General features: G+C 44.2%; 1 protein-coding gene across 1 annotated transcript in view; it reads right to left on the reverse strand.

Moving 5' to 3' along the window:
* The window catches only part of LOC8034239 (clotting factor G beta subunit), a 69,436-nt gene extending 56,461 nt beyond the window's left edge, over positions 1–12,975 (reverse strand). Inside the window, exon 1 of the mRNA XM_029971409.4 lies at positions 12,659–12,975. Within this exon, the coding sequence (XP_029827269.3) occupies positions 12,659–12,869 (211 nt within the window). The 5' untranslated portion in view covers positions 12,870–12,975. The remainder of the gene's footprint in view (positions 1–12,658) is intronic.
* Between the last annotated feature and the right edge of the window lie 3,140 nt (positions 12,976–16,115).

Here is a 16,115-nt window from a genome sequence, read left to right on the forward strand (position 1 = left end):
CAGCAGAATCGGGCGTGCTCTCAGCGTCATGGCGCTGATAGCACGCACCGGTCGACGGTCCGCCGTTCACCTTCCTATCGCCTGCGGGTGTACATCGGGACGTCATAATCACACAGGCAAACAGTAGAAGCTCAATATATTTCCAGAATGCTTCGTTGACTAGGGTGCGAATTTGATTAATAGATACTAAAGGGCTCTGATAAAAAGGTAATATTTTCATTGTCCTCAAAGCTTTTCAACGGTGAATTCGAAAATCTCTTCACCCCTTTCTACTTACAGATAAAATAAACATATAATTAAGAATGATTGATTGTTTAAATTTATTTTGCATATTTTCGCCACGCGGGTGATATCGAACATAGGTAGTGTAACTAAACTTGGACGCAGACTTGTACGTCATCCGTTACAAGTGATGAAATTACTTGTTATCCCTTACATTTATTGGTAATTTAGTAACGGAATAATTACATACTTTCTAGAGTAATTTTAAAGAAATTCCCCTACATTTTTGACGTAACTGATTCCTTGTAATCCGTTACATTTTTTTTCCAGGACCAACCCCCCCCCCCCTCCCCCCCTCTAAAGAAAGTTTTTTTTTCTTCTTTTTTTTTTGAAAAGTCGAGCGCAGTGACACTGTCACGGGAATCGACAAGCGCAAAGAGAGGCTGGCACTCTTCAGTTCCGCAAAGTATTTTTTTGCAACACCAAGCCCCTGAATCTCTTTTTTTAGACACTAACAACAATCAATAAATCCAAATTTACATTTCTACCCAAAAAAAAAAAAGCGGGGGGGGGGGGGGGGCAAGTTATCTCTGCTTTTTTTAGTTCCTTGTTTTTCTTTGCGATTGAAGACAGGGAGAGGAGGACACCAATTGATTGTTTGCCTCTTCGAGAAGCTCGATGCGGTAAGTGCAAAGACATGAATTAACAATGTCCTCCTCGGTTATAGTGACTACGACGATTTTTATAATGTGACAACACGAGACAAAGCTCCGTCTACCCTAAAAACCACTAAAAGAGATGTGATAATATGTGAAGGTGTTATTGCCACAAGCATCCTCTTTCGTTGCTGCACACTTATCTTCTCTTAGAAAGCCGGATGTATTTTTTCTGTTTCTTTCACCTCATTTGACCCTGTTTTAAAAGCTACTTACTTTTTTGTAGCCCGACTTCTATACTACGTTTCAGCTTCCATCCAAGCGCAACCAAAGCTACGTGTGGCCGGAGCCAATCACTCGCCGGCAATAAGTCACGTGATCTCGCCTGCACTTTTGTATCACTCCGCTGCGCCGCTGCTCGTCCGCGCCACCCGCGCTCGCCGAGTATTTCGTCTGCATGGGTGTTTCAACGGTATCGTCTGCTACATACAGGTTTAAAATGTGCCCTTTCACGTTCTGAAATTTAGTCACTGGAGACGTCAGTACGCAGGCTAGCCGCTGGCGTCTGTGTCCGAGCTTTCCATCTGTTCGTCATTTCGGCATAGTTTCGAGATGTAAGTACACATTGCAAGGTGCCCGATGACCCGGCCGTTGATGTTTCCTTGTATTGTCTGGATATACCAGAGCTCGAGGCGAAGTCTTTTCCACCTGCTTCTTGGCGTTCAATGTGATCGGCCGGTAAAGGGGTGCCCTGATTTCGCCTCGTATCAGTGAATTGTAGTGGCCCGGACGTTTTTCTTGTTTACAACGCATTCCCGGTACGACGCGGCCGGAGTCTCCTGCCGATTTTGAGAGTAGGCATTCATCAAGGCCTCTCGCGCCTGATGCCCAAATGTGCCTTTGCGAAAGGACGTTTTGAAACGACTCGATGAGGAAAGCAGCGAAGCATATGGTTCGGCCAATACCGGGAACGAAATCACACAGAAAAACCGAACGCTGCAGCCGCGTTGCCAGCGGATGTACGCGTTTTCACCAAACCACACGAATTTACATATATTAATAAAAACATGCACTTCAGATATTTCACTCCTTTCGTTGCAAACGATTCTCAGCAGTTCATACCTGAAATATTGTGCAATGATTACGCACAAAAAAAGTTATTTTAAGGAAATTACTTTTGCGGACTACTTTGTGGTGCGTAGGAATGCTCTTCTCGGAGTTGCGAACCGTCCCTCAGCCTTTGGCTGCGCTCGGACGGAAGCTGAAACGAAGTATAAGGTTGGCCCACTTTATTTGTGAATTCCAGCCAGCTTATCTGCATCTGAGCCACCCTTTTTGCGAGTCATTTTTTTTGCGAGCACTTCGAAAATGGTAATAGTCTTTCTTACTTTCTTCTTTCTGTTTTTACCCCAGCAGGACGCACCCTATCTCAAGCGGATACTTTTAGAAATAAAACATAATGGTGGCTGACGTAGACTTGTTATTTTGGGCTTGAGGGGAGAGTGAAATTCATGAGTGGGGCCATAGCGCAGCTTACTTAGTATTCTGCCCTTCGGTGCACGTGGCATCAGCGGACGTCTCATCTGGAGAACACCGGAGTAAACTGCGGTCGGTTCGTGGCCGTGTGTTTTAAAACGGCACCAAGAAAGGAACACACAACAAACGTGCGTTTACATTTCCTTGTTTTAACCAACGTTCTAATTATTTGTTGTTAAAAATGTCCTTTTTTCGATTACTTAAATTCATATACTAGCAACTGTTTTTTTTATTCACCAACGTCTCATCCGAGGCTCGACCGGTTCAGAACCAAAGGAACAAGGGTATCGACGCAAACCTTATTTATTATTTAATTATCACCTTACTGTTACAACCATGTTTTGCTATTGTCTGGCAATATATTCCGGTATAATACGATGGACATAAATCAATTTGTATTCTAGTTTTGGCTACATGTATGTGACTTCTACAGTTTCGCGATTTCGACAATGGAGAATTTTAGTAGATCTGTTCGATGGCTCCGATAACGATACCCGATACTCCGCCGCCCCCATTGCGTATTCATCATATTGTTATCGGGGGCATCGGAGGTATCGAAACGATCTACTAAAACTCTTGGCTATCAGACAACGGATGCAACCAGGAGCTTTGCTCTATTTTCGAGGTGAATATAGTACTTCCATTGCTTCGGTGAAAAAGATCAATGCAGAGCATGAAACATTCGTGGAGGCACAATATGCCACTCCCATCCAGCGCCTCAGTTCAAAGGGTGTTCAGATTAGCAGTCGACATATTGAGTAAGAAATAACGCAAAATGTCTAACGAGTTTCGAGAGTCAGCTGTTTCTCAAAATACTCCAAGCCATTAAATGGAACAGGTTGCAACTATAAGCACTTGAATAAGCGGCTTCCGTTTGTTGCTTAATTGAAAACAGTAATGCTGGAATAGCGCCACGAAAGTAACGGATTACTTTTCGGGGTAACGGTCACTTACTTTTATAGACGGGTAACTGCAATTGTAATAAATTACAATTTAGCCCCGAGTAATTGTAATTGTAATTCCTTACTACTTTTCAGTAACGTGTACAAGTCTGCTTGGACGTAACTATACTTGGACACTGTGTCCTCGGCATTTTGTAGGTTGTCAAGCTTTTTTTTTTTCGTTTTTATAGTTTCTCTGTAAATGTTATTTTACGTTTCCGTGACGCATGACGAACAAAAATGAAGATGTATAACCATTCAATAGTTATCAGGCGAACATATAGCCGTTAAGATACGCATGCGATAAGGCTTAAAAACGCGCCTAAAAGCATTGTCTGGTGTTATATTGGTCTGGTTGCTTTCCGGCGCTTTGGAATACCCTAAAACCCTTTCGCGTGGCCATGTCGGGCGCTCTATGTATAAACGTAAAGCTGGTCTTTTCTGAGTGCTCTCAAAATGTCAAACTGCTCCGTCCTACGATTCGCAGCGCTGTACATGTAAAATAAAATACGCCTATTGATACCAACCCACATTATCCTGAAGTAATTATATTGGGCTATGATCATAGTGGGGTACGTAACGCTGTGCGCACGTTTATTACTCCATCCTGTCGATTGATCCGAAGAGCCTTTCCGAACTGAATGATTATCTATAAAGCGGTTATTCAGATTAAAAAAAAAAAATCGCAAAATCCAACTATTCGAATGCCTTGGCCAATCCGCACTTGGGATATATACAGTGCTAATGGGAATTGCCTATAACGTAGAACCATGCGGCTTTTTCCGGCGAGCGCTAAACTGGTAGCATTTGCGATAACGAATCATCTCACATGGGCAACATGGAACGGTCAGCTCGAGGCAGACATGTACAAGTTACTCAAAAAAAGTAATTAAGTTAAGTTACTGAGTATTGACGTGAAAAATAATCTGAGTAGAGTAGAAATTACTCAAATAGTAATTAATTGAGAGAATTACTAATTACCGTAAAAAGTAGCGAATTACTTTTGAAGTTATTTCTGAAGTTACTTTTATATGTTTTTTTTATGGTAAAAAGAAAGTACAGATGCTTTGATCCGTGAGCGAAATTGTGCTAGCCATATATGAATCGGCTTGCTTTTTTTTTTTTTTTTTGCACAGAAATGCTTTAATAGCTGGTTCTGCTTCTGCGTCCCTGTTGGTTTTGTACTTTCGTGTTTGTTTGGTAAATGATGTTGCGAATGTGTCATTTGTACTTTGAGGTTTAGCACTGTTTGAACTTGATCTTTTAGACAGTGCTTGCTTGTGTAGAGTGTTGCGCAAAAAGTACTTGAAGTAATCTACAAAGTAAATGAGAGGTTATGTACTTCAAGCAAAGTAGTGAGTACACCGGGTGCAATGTACTTGAAGTAACCTATGTAAATACAATATATTTCAAGGTAAAGCACAATCACTTTTAACGCAATCTTTCATGATGCCCGTTCATTCTCTATACAGTGTTATTTTAACTGGTATCCATTGCTCCCGGGGCAATCGGAGATGCATCCGTTTTTTTACGCAAATGAGAGCAAATATTGTATAAGGTCAAGTCGCCGCAGAGTAGTTGTTTTACACTTGCTGACGAGCTATTTGACACAATAAACTTAAAGGCACTATTACCCCCATCACTTCACTCACAGAAATGACCAGATGACGTCTCTAAAGAGCGCGTTTTCACACGACGATAACGCCATTTTTTGTTTTCGTATTCGGGAAATGTACATTGAAGTCGGGAGTTTTACTGTCCTTGGAAAATACAAGTACATGTTCAGAATCTTTACTTCAAGTAAAGTAATTTTTCTAAGCAGTGGTACTTTAAGTACCATGAACATAAGGTACTTCCCAAGACTGATTGTTTATTATTTTTTTATATGAAAATACTGGGGAAATACTGCAGGTTTCTCGAACGATGTATGAATCTTTGGAGATCTACATATTCCGAGTTCTGGGAGGAAAGGGAACGCAAAAGGGCAATCTTTGCGTTGCTCTTTAGCACGCGATTCTTCGAGTACAGCACAAACTACGGGAGCACCAGATGAATTTCAGAGCAGGTGCTGCATTTTGTTGCGTCCTTTGAATGAGGGTGCAGTCTGTGCACCTCCTGTAGTGAGCGAGAGTTTCTACGTTTGCCGAGAAGCGGAGACAAACCCTTTCTTTAAACATGTCAAATTTCCTTGAGCTTCGGGACACAGAGGAACGCCAGTCTTAGGCGCAAATCCTCTCTTGCGTTGTGTCTGTTCGCTCCTCGCGCCTCTTAGCAGTGTTGTTGCAGTGTGTGTGTGTGTGTGGGGGGGGGGGGGGAAAGTAAAAAAAAAAGGCGTGTGAATTTTTTTTCTTTTTTTTTTCGGGGGGGGGGGGAGGGGTTAAATTTTCCGAACCATTTTCTCTACCCCCCCTTTTCTGCGCTACATGATTCCGCCTCTTTCCAAATATCAGCTGACCTTCGAACATCTTATCCCTTTTGTGCAGGAATGTTTGTTGATAGGCAGAACAACCACTAAAATTCGAAAGTAATTTGTAACTTGAGTAGAAGTTACTCAAAAAAGTAATTAAGGTAAACTACTAATTACCGAAGTAAAAATGAAATTGAAAATTACTAAACTACTCGGAAAAGTAGTTAAACTACAGTAACTTGAGTAGAGTAGTTGAACTACGTGCAAGTCTGGCTCGAGGGGTGTCCTAACCTCTGCACCGAGCGACCGCCGAACGCGGGAGGCTGCTTGCATGCATCGCGCCTACTTTGGTTCGCACATCGACTGCGCTCTATCGTGCGCATATCAACAGCTCACATTTCCCCGCGTGTTTATTTTCTTGGTTAGGACGTTGTTGATAAGCTCTCGCGCCTTATTTTTATTTTCATTACTACGGCTATCTGGCGTTTGCCGAAGAGCACGCCAGCAGCCTTCAGTGGCAGCCCATATCGAGTGGTCAAGACACCCTTCCAGGGGACAGTTCCAGTTCACCCACGTGACCAGATTAGTTGCCGCGAATGCCACCAGTCTCGCGCTCGCCGGAGAAAGCCACGCCCTCCCGAGTTATAGACAAATGTTAATACCACTGCACAGCAACAATCCGGCTGCGGTGCGTGGCGAGTGGAGTAGGTGCTAGGTGCTTACTCTTTCGGCACTCGTCTTAAAGGCTGCCCTCTTGCTGGGAGGCGCAGGGGAGGGGCGGGGAGGGGGGACACGGTTGTGCGGTGGTGGCGCAGTTGGTGCGACATGCAGGGGTGCTGGATGGTTGGATGAATCTTATTCGCTACTTTAAGCGATGGTGGTACCCTGGTGTGAGAATCGCACTCCCTGACTCATAGATGACCTGCTTCATATTGAAGGAGCTTACTGCACACCTTCCTGAGGTAGAAGTATGATGTAAGTCTCCTATATCGCTCGGATCACATAACATTTCAATGACTCACGCGTCACAAACCCAACCTCGTTCAGCCGCTCTGCGTCGGTCATCCACATTAAATATATGTTTATACTAACTAGTGCGCGTCTTATATATCATGAAAGTTGCAAATTAAATTAACTCTGTGTCGGACAATAGGTCCAAATGTAGCAGTTAGGAAAGTTGCCCTCGGTATAAGGCTTCATGTTGGCGCTCTGGCCGTTAGGAAACGTACAGGCATTCGACTCTCACGCCCTTTTCCTCGGATTTGGAGAGTGTCCCAGATCCCCCAGATCTCATTCAGAGGAGAGAAGTGCTGGAAAGCGACCAGTCGAATATAACATAGGTGTCAGCTTGCACAGCGATTAAAGCTCCACGGCGTCGCTTGAGAAGAGTATCGGGTCTTAGTGACGCGTGATGGTCGGCGAAGATAGTAGAGTAGACGCTGGGGTTTCACATTCTTGCGAAGCCGTCTGGCCATACGGTCATGACATGTTGATGTAAGAACACTGCGATATCTACACGTCCTTAAATTTTACATTATTATACAGGGTTTTCGATTTTTACTTCAACAAAAATTCATAAAAAATGTGAGAGGGACGCTAGTGGGTTTTCTAAAAGAGTGGTCTACGTCCAGGGAGAGAAATATGAGGGACACTTCGTCACGATAGTCGAATAATTGGCAAATTTCAGCTAATTATTTCATTTCTTGTTAGGACTTTCTGCCCATGGTATGCCTCCCTGGCCGTGTGACTTACCAGCGTAGATCGCAATAGCTTACCTTTCTTTACTTTTTAATTAAATCTATATGTTTTAAATAAAATAAAATTTCCTGTATAAGACACCAGAAAGTTGTCTTCTCGTAAAATGCTGTCGTCTTAATTAAAAGGCGGTAACGCTAATTATTCATAATAAAAAAACTCTGCAGGCGCGGTCTGAGGCGTGATTGTGCCTTATACGACGAACTGTTCCGTTGCACATAAAAAAAAAAAATTAAAAAAAAAAAAAACGTTTGCAGACACGATTCAAGCAGACATATATGTGTAACGCGAGCATGCTTCGAACATATATGTATAGGGGGAGTCGTGTAAACAAATTATCCTATCGCGTCAGCAACGATCACCGTGTCTTCCGAAATGACGTATGAGCAGATTGACTGTGCTGCTTAAATCCGGGATCACGCTGCTCATACCATCATACAAAGGACAGCCTGCAAACGCGAGTCGCCGCAATATCTGTGGTTCAAATGCCGCGCGCCCGATTTTCTCCTTGAACATATTGCCATGGGGCATTTGAAGTGCGGATCTCGGGGTGGCTCGCGTTTAAGTCTCCATGCATACTGTCCTTTGCACGATGTATAAAGCGGGTTTCACATACAGCGATTTCGGCCCTTGAGCGGCGCGATTTCGGCCGCCGCGGGGCTCTGGCCAGCCGCAGCGGCTGAGAGGCACGGTTCCCACCAAGCAGGAATTTTTTTGCCGCGGCAGAGCTGCACCTTCTACGCTGGCCACTCACAACGCGGCGGGAAATCACGTGGCTGGAAGAGAAACATTGCGGGAAAGCTGGCGCATGGGACGGCGGCATTTTCACTTTCCGGAAGCAGACGACAAGCGGAAAAAGTACGGAAGCGACTGGTTTGCGGTTTCATTTTTCCGGCCGGTCGAGCTTCTTTGCTTCAGCAGTCGCGTCAGAACTGTTCCGGAGATTAGGGAGGAGGGGAATGACTGCGCCCTACCTCGGAATATGTTTTCTTAATGAATTACGCGACTCGTTTTTACTTTCCTCGCCTGAGCGCAAGAGGCGCTAATCTAAAGCAGCTTGTGCGACCGCTAGCGAGAAAGACTAATGAAGAAGAAGAAGAACTAACGGACATTGGCGTGTCTTTTCAAACACGGATCGTCCCACCCAATAAGACCAAATATATCGCGCCCAGTTCAATGAACTGCGTATCAGTGAAGTGTCGAAGCGTCGGGTTCTTTGGAACGCGCAGCTCAAAGAATCTGGGAAAAATGGGACCAAAGTCTCCGGAGACGGACATACTCCGGATCATGAGCACATATCCTCGTTTCGGAAATACCAACTACCCCAACGCCGTCCAGGAGGTTCGGGTCGGGGGAGGCGGGGGGGGGGATTGAAAAATAAGGCATTAAAATTGTTGTTAGAAGCCGCTGTAGAAGACTGTGCGCATGTGCTTGCTGCAAGCAACGTTGGCTATCGGAACGCCAGAAAACGCTCAGGTGAAATGAAACCTCGCGATCCGTGCCGCCCCGCCACTAGCGGTAGCGATTTCGGACGCGAAATCGCTGCATGTGAAATCCGCTTAAGCAGTCTGACTTCGGCGTTAGACACAACGATTAGTAATGGCGGAGAGCCGAACACGTTTTGAAACGTACGTGTGCTCCATGCTATACGTTTTTTTTTTTTTTTTTTTTTTTTTTTTATACGCTCCTGTTTCAGGCTTCGAACGTTGCAGCTGCAGATTCAACAATCCAGAGAAAGCAAAAAAAAATGATAACCGCGTGTGGCCTTTTTACGTTATTCTTCCGCAAATGCAAGTATATCTAGGTCAGAAACGTCACTATTTGATGCACAAGGAAACTAAACATAGGTGTCATTATATCAAAAACCTTAATAAAGCGACTTCTCTTTAGCGTATGACCTGTTTATTTTCAACATTTGCAGCTGCTATATTGGTTACCATAAAAGTTACTTGATTCAATGAGAGGTTGCAACGAGTACTATACCGACGGGTCGAAATCTTTAAGTCACGTTGGTTGTGCAGTTTATTCTAGTAACTTTGAAAGAGCTGTACTGCTTGACTCAATGGCAAGCATCTTCACCGCAGAGCTCTATGGTATTTTATTAGCCATTGAGCATATTCTGGACAACAATGTATTGAACGCAGTCATTTTTGTCGATTCGCAAAGTGTCTTATCTGCTATTTCTTCCAGAGTTTCTACAAAGAATATACTTACACAACATGTTCGTATTAAAGTACACAGAGCTCTTCGCCTTGGATGCACTATCAAATTTTGCTGGGTACCGAGTCACGTAGGAATCGCAGGAAATGAAAATGCAGATCGCCTGGCTGCATCCGCCACAGACTCAATAGTATCTTTTGGCCTGCCCTACCAGGATTTTAAACCACTTCTAAAGAAATCTCTTTTAAAGACTTGGCAGCTGGAATGGGACACTGAAACCAACAACAAGCTCCACGTGATTAAACCCATGATAGGCATCTGGGAAAGTTCATTCCACAAGAACCGCCACCTTGAGGTTCTGCTTTGCCGCTTGAGAATTGGCCATTCACGTTTGACACATACATACCTTCTAAGTGGCGAAGATGTTGCAGTTTGTGCCCATTGTGGGGAATTACTTACAGTTTTACACATTCTATGGGAATGTAGGTTTTATCATCAACTGCGCATATCATGTTTTCCTGAACTCTTTAGAAACCATCCTCCCTTTCAACCTATGTTTTTACTTGGAGACAATGCCTTAGTACCACTCGGACGAGTTTTTGATTTTATTAACAAAACTGGATATCTACACCAGTTATAAAAAGTTTCTCTAGCCTAGCATCTGTTTCATTCGATCTTTAAAACATTTTGTTTGGCGCATTATGGCCACCGTCGCCGCTGCGCCATTAAAATCTTAATCCTAACCTAACTTGATTCAATGAACGTTAAGGTTAATGCGCTACAAAATTGGGAAACCGACCACCATATTAGTTAACCTTGGAGTACATCTACTGAAAAGGTAAATAATTATGTGTTTGAGCATAACGGGAGCACATCGTCGTTATACACTCTAAAAAAAGCCCGTGCGTCTACTTTCCCGCGCGACACTAGGAGAGTCAAACACTGCAACTTACGGAGGCTGCTCAGCAAACGATGATGCCGAGTCATATGTTTAGACCAAAAAAACGCAGTCTGATTTGTGATATTAAGCAATGCAAACGTGACATTTTGCATTACTTATGTCACAACTGAGTGCGTTTTTTTTTTTTTTTTTTCTCTCTAAACATATGTTTCCGCATCGTCATCCGCTGAGATGCCTCCATAAGTTGCGGTGATTGTCTGTCCGAGTGTTGGGCAAGGAAGTGGACGCACGGGCTTTATTCTTAGAGTGTAGTTAGACTTCAAACGTGTGCTGCCGATCCCCAAGGATACAGTGATCTCGGGAAGACATAATTTAAGCTTATTTAATTTATGATTATTCAGCCCCAGTTAATCCAGTCGAAACTCCCCCTCCCACCATTTCCCTCGCCTATAATGTACACAATACTTTTGGGGCGCACTAACGGACCTTTATTAAAACACTCGCAAAAATACATTCTAGTAAAATATCGCAGTTACTTGATTTGTCTAATACAAATCACGGTTACAATAGTGATATATATCTTCACTCACCACTGAATTAGGCAATATTTTTGAGAATGCGAATTAGTAATTTAAACAGATAGTGAAAGTGTCAGATTAGGAAATAGTGTAGATTTTCGTAGTAAATCGATTTCAAAAGCATGCAATATTTTTTTTTATTTAAATAGATGAACCGTATTAAGTTGTTGATGTTTTTACTGTGATTTTACTACTTTTTGTACATGTATGTTTTCTAACCAAAGATATATCGCGAGCTAGTTTGCTACGTTCGATAAGGATTCACGCAGGGATAAAACAGCGTGTTACTATTGAAACAGAGCTTTGGTATAAGTTTAAGTTCAGTGATAATTAAAAGTAATACCTTGATCTAAGGTGCCACAAGGTAATCAGACGGAATTGTACTGTATAATTCTTACTCAAGACAAAATGATTGTACTGAACATATTTTTAAACAAGATAATTTGACGTTAAGAAATATTTAATTAACAATATATATTCTAATACACAGTCATTTTTGAAATATTTACTTTTCAGTCTATACAACCAACTGCTGAGAATTGACATATCCTCTCCGAAACGTATCTGTTATACAGTTTTTTTTTTTTTATATTCAATTTTCTCCGAATGTTAACGAAACCCGGAAAAGTTCCGAAGATTTGAAAACAGCGCGTTTGCGCAAACACGAGTTAATTCATACGTTCTTTACAAAGACCGTTGTTCGGTGTTTGCGCTCCATTATTTTGTTCTGTGTCACTTTCATTGAGAGAGAAGCCGAAGATAAGCGATCGAGCATGTTGCTCTGAACAATGCTTGCACTGTACGAGATAGCGTGTACGGCACGGACGCTGAAAGCTCTCGCATTTTTTATTGTGCTCGGCCTTCGGCTGAAGCGGGGAGAGAACCCACCGCAGCTGGTGGCATCACGTGCAGCGAAACCTCAGGTTGATAACCCAGAGATCCTATGTTCCCTGCCCCACGCCTTTAGATTCGGATGTACATTGTTCAGGCGTGCTGTTGTGCACCACTGTATACGACGTGATGTACGTCAAAAACCGTGGGCTATCAATTGTATTAGACTGGCAAAATTTCACATATGTAGTACGGGCTCCAGGCACTCATTCGGGTAGACTACTCTTCGTTTCATCATAACTCCAAACACGGTCTGAGGCACGTACGGATACAACCACGAACAAACACAATTAGTACGCAAGTGACTGATATGGTATATGATATTATTTCTTTTTTTGTAATAGTCCTTGAACGCACAATAAAATTACGAACGATATGACCCAACGACTCGTAGCTCGAAATCAAAGTAAAAGGGAGTATAAATTACCGCTCTCTAAACATACACAAAACACACTCCTAAGCTGAGTACAAGAAAGGCGCGCAGCAAGGCCATTATCTCGTCCCATCGCTTGCTCAGCCGCTCGGAACACAAGTTGGGACAAAGTGGTAAGGTTATCTAGCAATTACTCGAGTAACTGATTGGAGGAGCCGCGGTCGGTGCAAACACCCACCTCTCGATGATCCGTGGACGGGCGCCGAGTGGAGCACGGAGATGGAAAGTAGGAAAATCCAGAGGCCTCTTCGGACGCGCACCATGTTGTTTGGCGAACCCGAGCAGCGCGATTCTGGCTGCGCTTTCTTGGACACCGGGAAGTCGTTTGGCGGACAACTCGAAACCGGTTGCCCCGAAGCGATCTCTGCGCGCTCTCTCGATTGCACCATCGAGTGAAAGCGGCGCTGGGCAATAACTAAATACTCCGTATCAACGTAACGTGGATAAAAGGCAAAGTCTAAGGTTTCAGTGAGCCAATCAGCGTGTTGTAGCGAGACACTTGAGTATACTTTATCTCACTACAGTCGGGGACAGGTTACGTGTTTAGTGGAAGCTCCTCCCCCCCCCCCCCCCCCCCCCCCCCGTCTTTCTACTTTCACAAACGCGAATGTTGGTGAGGAGGTCACCTTCTATCCACCGTTCGCTCTGCTAGAGTAGAAAAAAAAGTGGATGGAGCTTTCCCTGAACTTTAAAACCCCTGTCAGGCGGATGTTAGAGGCCTTCAGAACGAACTCCTTTAAATAATCGGGGAATCAAATCGCGATCTCGCGCCTATCGCGATGCGCTGTTTAGCCGATCCTTTAAATTAGTTTGTTCAAAGCCATTTAACGTGTACATCTGATAAGGGTATTAATGTGTCCCTGACTATACATAGCTTGCACTGACGTCAATTAGTCAGCCATACAGAGGGGGGGGGGGGGGGGGGTTCTCATGAAATGTTAGTTTCCGCTGCGATAACGAGGCGCTACTACTCAGCTGAAAACGGGGCGAACTGACGTCACGTGCAACCCATGTACAGTTACTTATATAGTGCTGTCAAAGCCGCGGGAGGGAGAAATGGGAAAGTCGTTTTTGTACGTATTTTGAGTGACGGGATAATCTTCAGGGGGCAGAAGAGCAGCGACTAACAGTATCAATAAATAAATAAACAAAAGACTTCTGGGTCGTTCAAAAGCGGGTCAGGGTAATGGGGGGACATCCTCCCTGCGCGCTCCTCCAATTCCTTGGGCTGCAGTCTCCATTCCGTACATTTGGTAAGGGCCGTCACGTGATTCGCCTCCATCGCTCTGATTGGCTCGAAGGAGCCGTAGCGTTCGTTCTTTTCCAAGTTACGCTGAAACTAAGTATAAACCGCCGTCGTCCGTCCGGAGAAAAAGACCAAGGGGCGTCGGGGGAAGCCCCTGCCTGCACGGTGCCGTGGTTAGTCAACAAGTGCGGCAGCGTGGTGGCGAGCTGCCTCCGACTATGACGCATCATCGCGTGGACGTCAAAACGCCGACCTCTGATTCGAAGGATTGTTGCTAGGCGCAAAGGCTCGCTGTCTTTGTCTCTATATCACTATTGGAACGTGTTCGAACACGGAAACCAAACGACGGACACCGGCGACCGTCGTTCGAATGCGTTCCAAGAGTAAGTAGAGAAAAATGCAGCTAGGTTTGCGTCCAGCCACTATTACTTCCAACCAGAGCTCGGTATTCTGACGACCCTGCATGCTATTGTCTCCTCCTCTTCCTCATTTTCTCACGGTATACAGTGAGAAACAGAGGAAGATCTGGAGATGAGAGCGCGCGGGACACTAGAACGCCGAGCTCTGCATGGATGTGGCTCGTGTAGATACAAAGTCTAGCTGCATTTTTATGTGCTCCCTGCTCAAACGCGTACGAACCCGAGGCAGTGTGCGAGGAGCAGACTACGCGCTTGTTCACACTGGTTGGAGTGAAGGAGAGGGTGAGGAGGAGGGCAGCGAGTATTTCCTCCTACCCAATAATCCTTTTAATGAGAGCTTGGCGCTCTGACGTCATCGCGCGGTCTCATCCACTTTCCCTCGGTTGTTCCCTGAATGCCCGAAAATTTGACGTTTTTATTGCGATCAGCGAGAGGTTGTTGTTGCTTTGGGATCAGTATATGTCTGGGTCATTTCAGCCAATTCTCGCTTACGGGCGCAGAAATAAAGAAATCATAATGATACACAATTCATTGTACACAGGGTGAGATATCCATTTACAACTTTTTATTGAAGGATTCATCTACACCCTTCGGTTTTGTATAAGATTTCAGTCATTCTGTCTTTTTTTTTTGGTTCAATTTCAATGTAACTAGAGGAACGTGTATCCAAGGCAGACATTTTCATCATAATCATCATTATCATTTATTTCCACCTTAAAGGCCCAGTCAGGGCATTACATAACGGGGGGGGGGGGAGCAGTACGACACAATAAATCAACATATAAACGCAATAAAATACAATAATATGCAGTCAGGAAAAATTGGAGTAGAAGTTATACATGATGAAAACAAAAGAACACTCACAAAACATCGGTTTGAAGCGTATTCAGGAACGCTGTCGCGTCGCTAATGGTGACTATCGATGATGGCAAATGAGGATATCTATAGAAAATTCACACAAAAGTATTTTGGCGCTAACTTATGCCTTAGAGCAGAACCTTATTAGGTCTAAGTTAGAACCTCTAGATTTGCCAACCTTGGGCCAAGTTAGGTGTTTCTTTGTGCTCCACGTGAGGGAAATTTGGGCGTGCACGTGATTTCCAACTCCACGCAATGCTTCGCCAACTCCTCGCAGATGCTTCAAGGCCTTAAACAGGAAGGCCTCGAGGTCAAGGCGCCTTACTACTACCACCTGGGTTATTCCCCGCCGTACAATCCAAGATCTATATATGACATGCCGGAATTGATTCCACAAATATGGTAAGCGTAATTGAAAATTTACAAAAAAAAAAAAAGACGCTTCAGTACAACATTGTTGCAGAAACCTTTATTTCTGCGAGAGAAATAAGCCCTAAAAATACCAAAAAAGGTTTTTTTTTTTTCTGTGGTAATTTAACATGTCTGCTTAAACATATTTTCCTTGCTCGTATTGACGCTAGTCGCATCGTATTCAGGCCATTGGAGAGAAATGCATGTTTTGATAAGACGTCATAGCTTGCGCGGCCAATGCCGTAGCCCAGCGCCAAAAAACGGGGGGGGGGGGGGGGGGGGGGGGAGGGGGGGGGGAGGTAAGCAATGCGCCAGCACTGCTTTCGTGTGTCTGGCTTAGCTTGTCGGGCTCGCAATCGGAGGGTCGTGAGCTCGATCCCGCACCGCCTCAAATTCTTTGACCTTTATCTCTTAAGGACACTGAATTAATTTTCGATAAATCAGGATTCTCCCGTCCCGCCCATGCCGGCTTTTCTGGGACACAGCCCCTTAAAGCTGCCGCTTTTGAAATATACCTGTATTACATTCGGCGTCATTGTTGTCAAAGATAGCCTATCTTTCACAGTTTTCCCACTTTGTCGAAGCTAGTTGTGCGAGGCGCATGCAAATGATGAGCAAAAGACAAAGCCACGTGCCCTTGCAGCAGCGGGGGACTTCTGCACAGAGAAAGCTACGCTAGCTTTGACAATATAGCACATAAT

This window comes from Ixodes scapularis, unplaced genomic scaffold (assembly GCF_016920785.2).
Source record: "Ixodes scapularis isolate PalLabHiFi unplaced genomic scaffold, ASM1692078v2 PGA_scaffold7__128_contigs__length_106722199, whole genome shotgun sequence".
NCBI classification, from domain to species: domain Eukaryota; kingdom Metazoa; phylum Arthropoda; class Arachnida; order Ixodida; family Ixodidae; genus Ixodes; species Ixodes scapularis.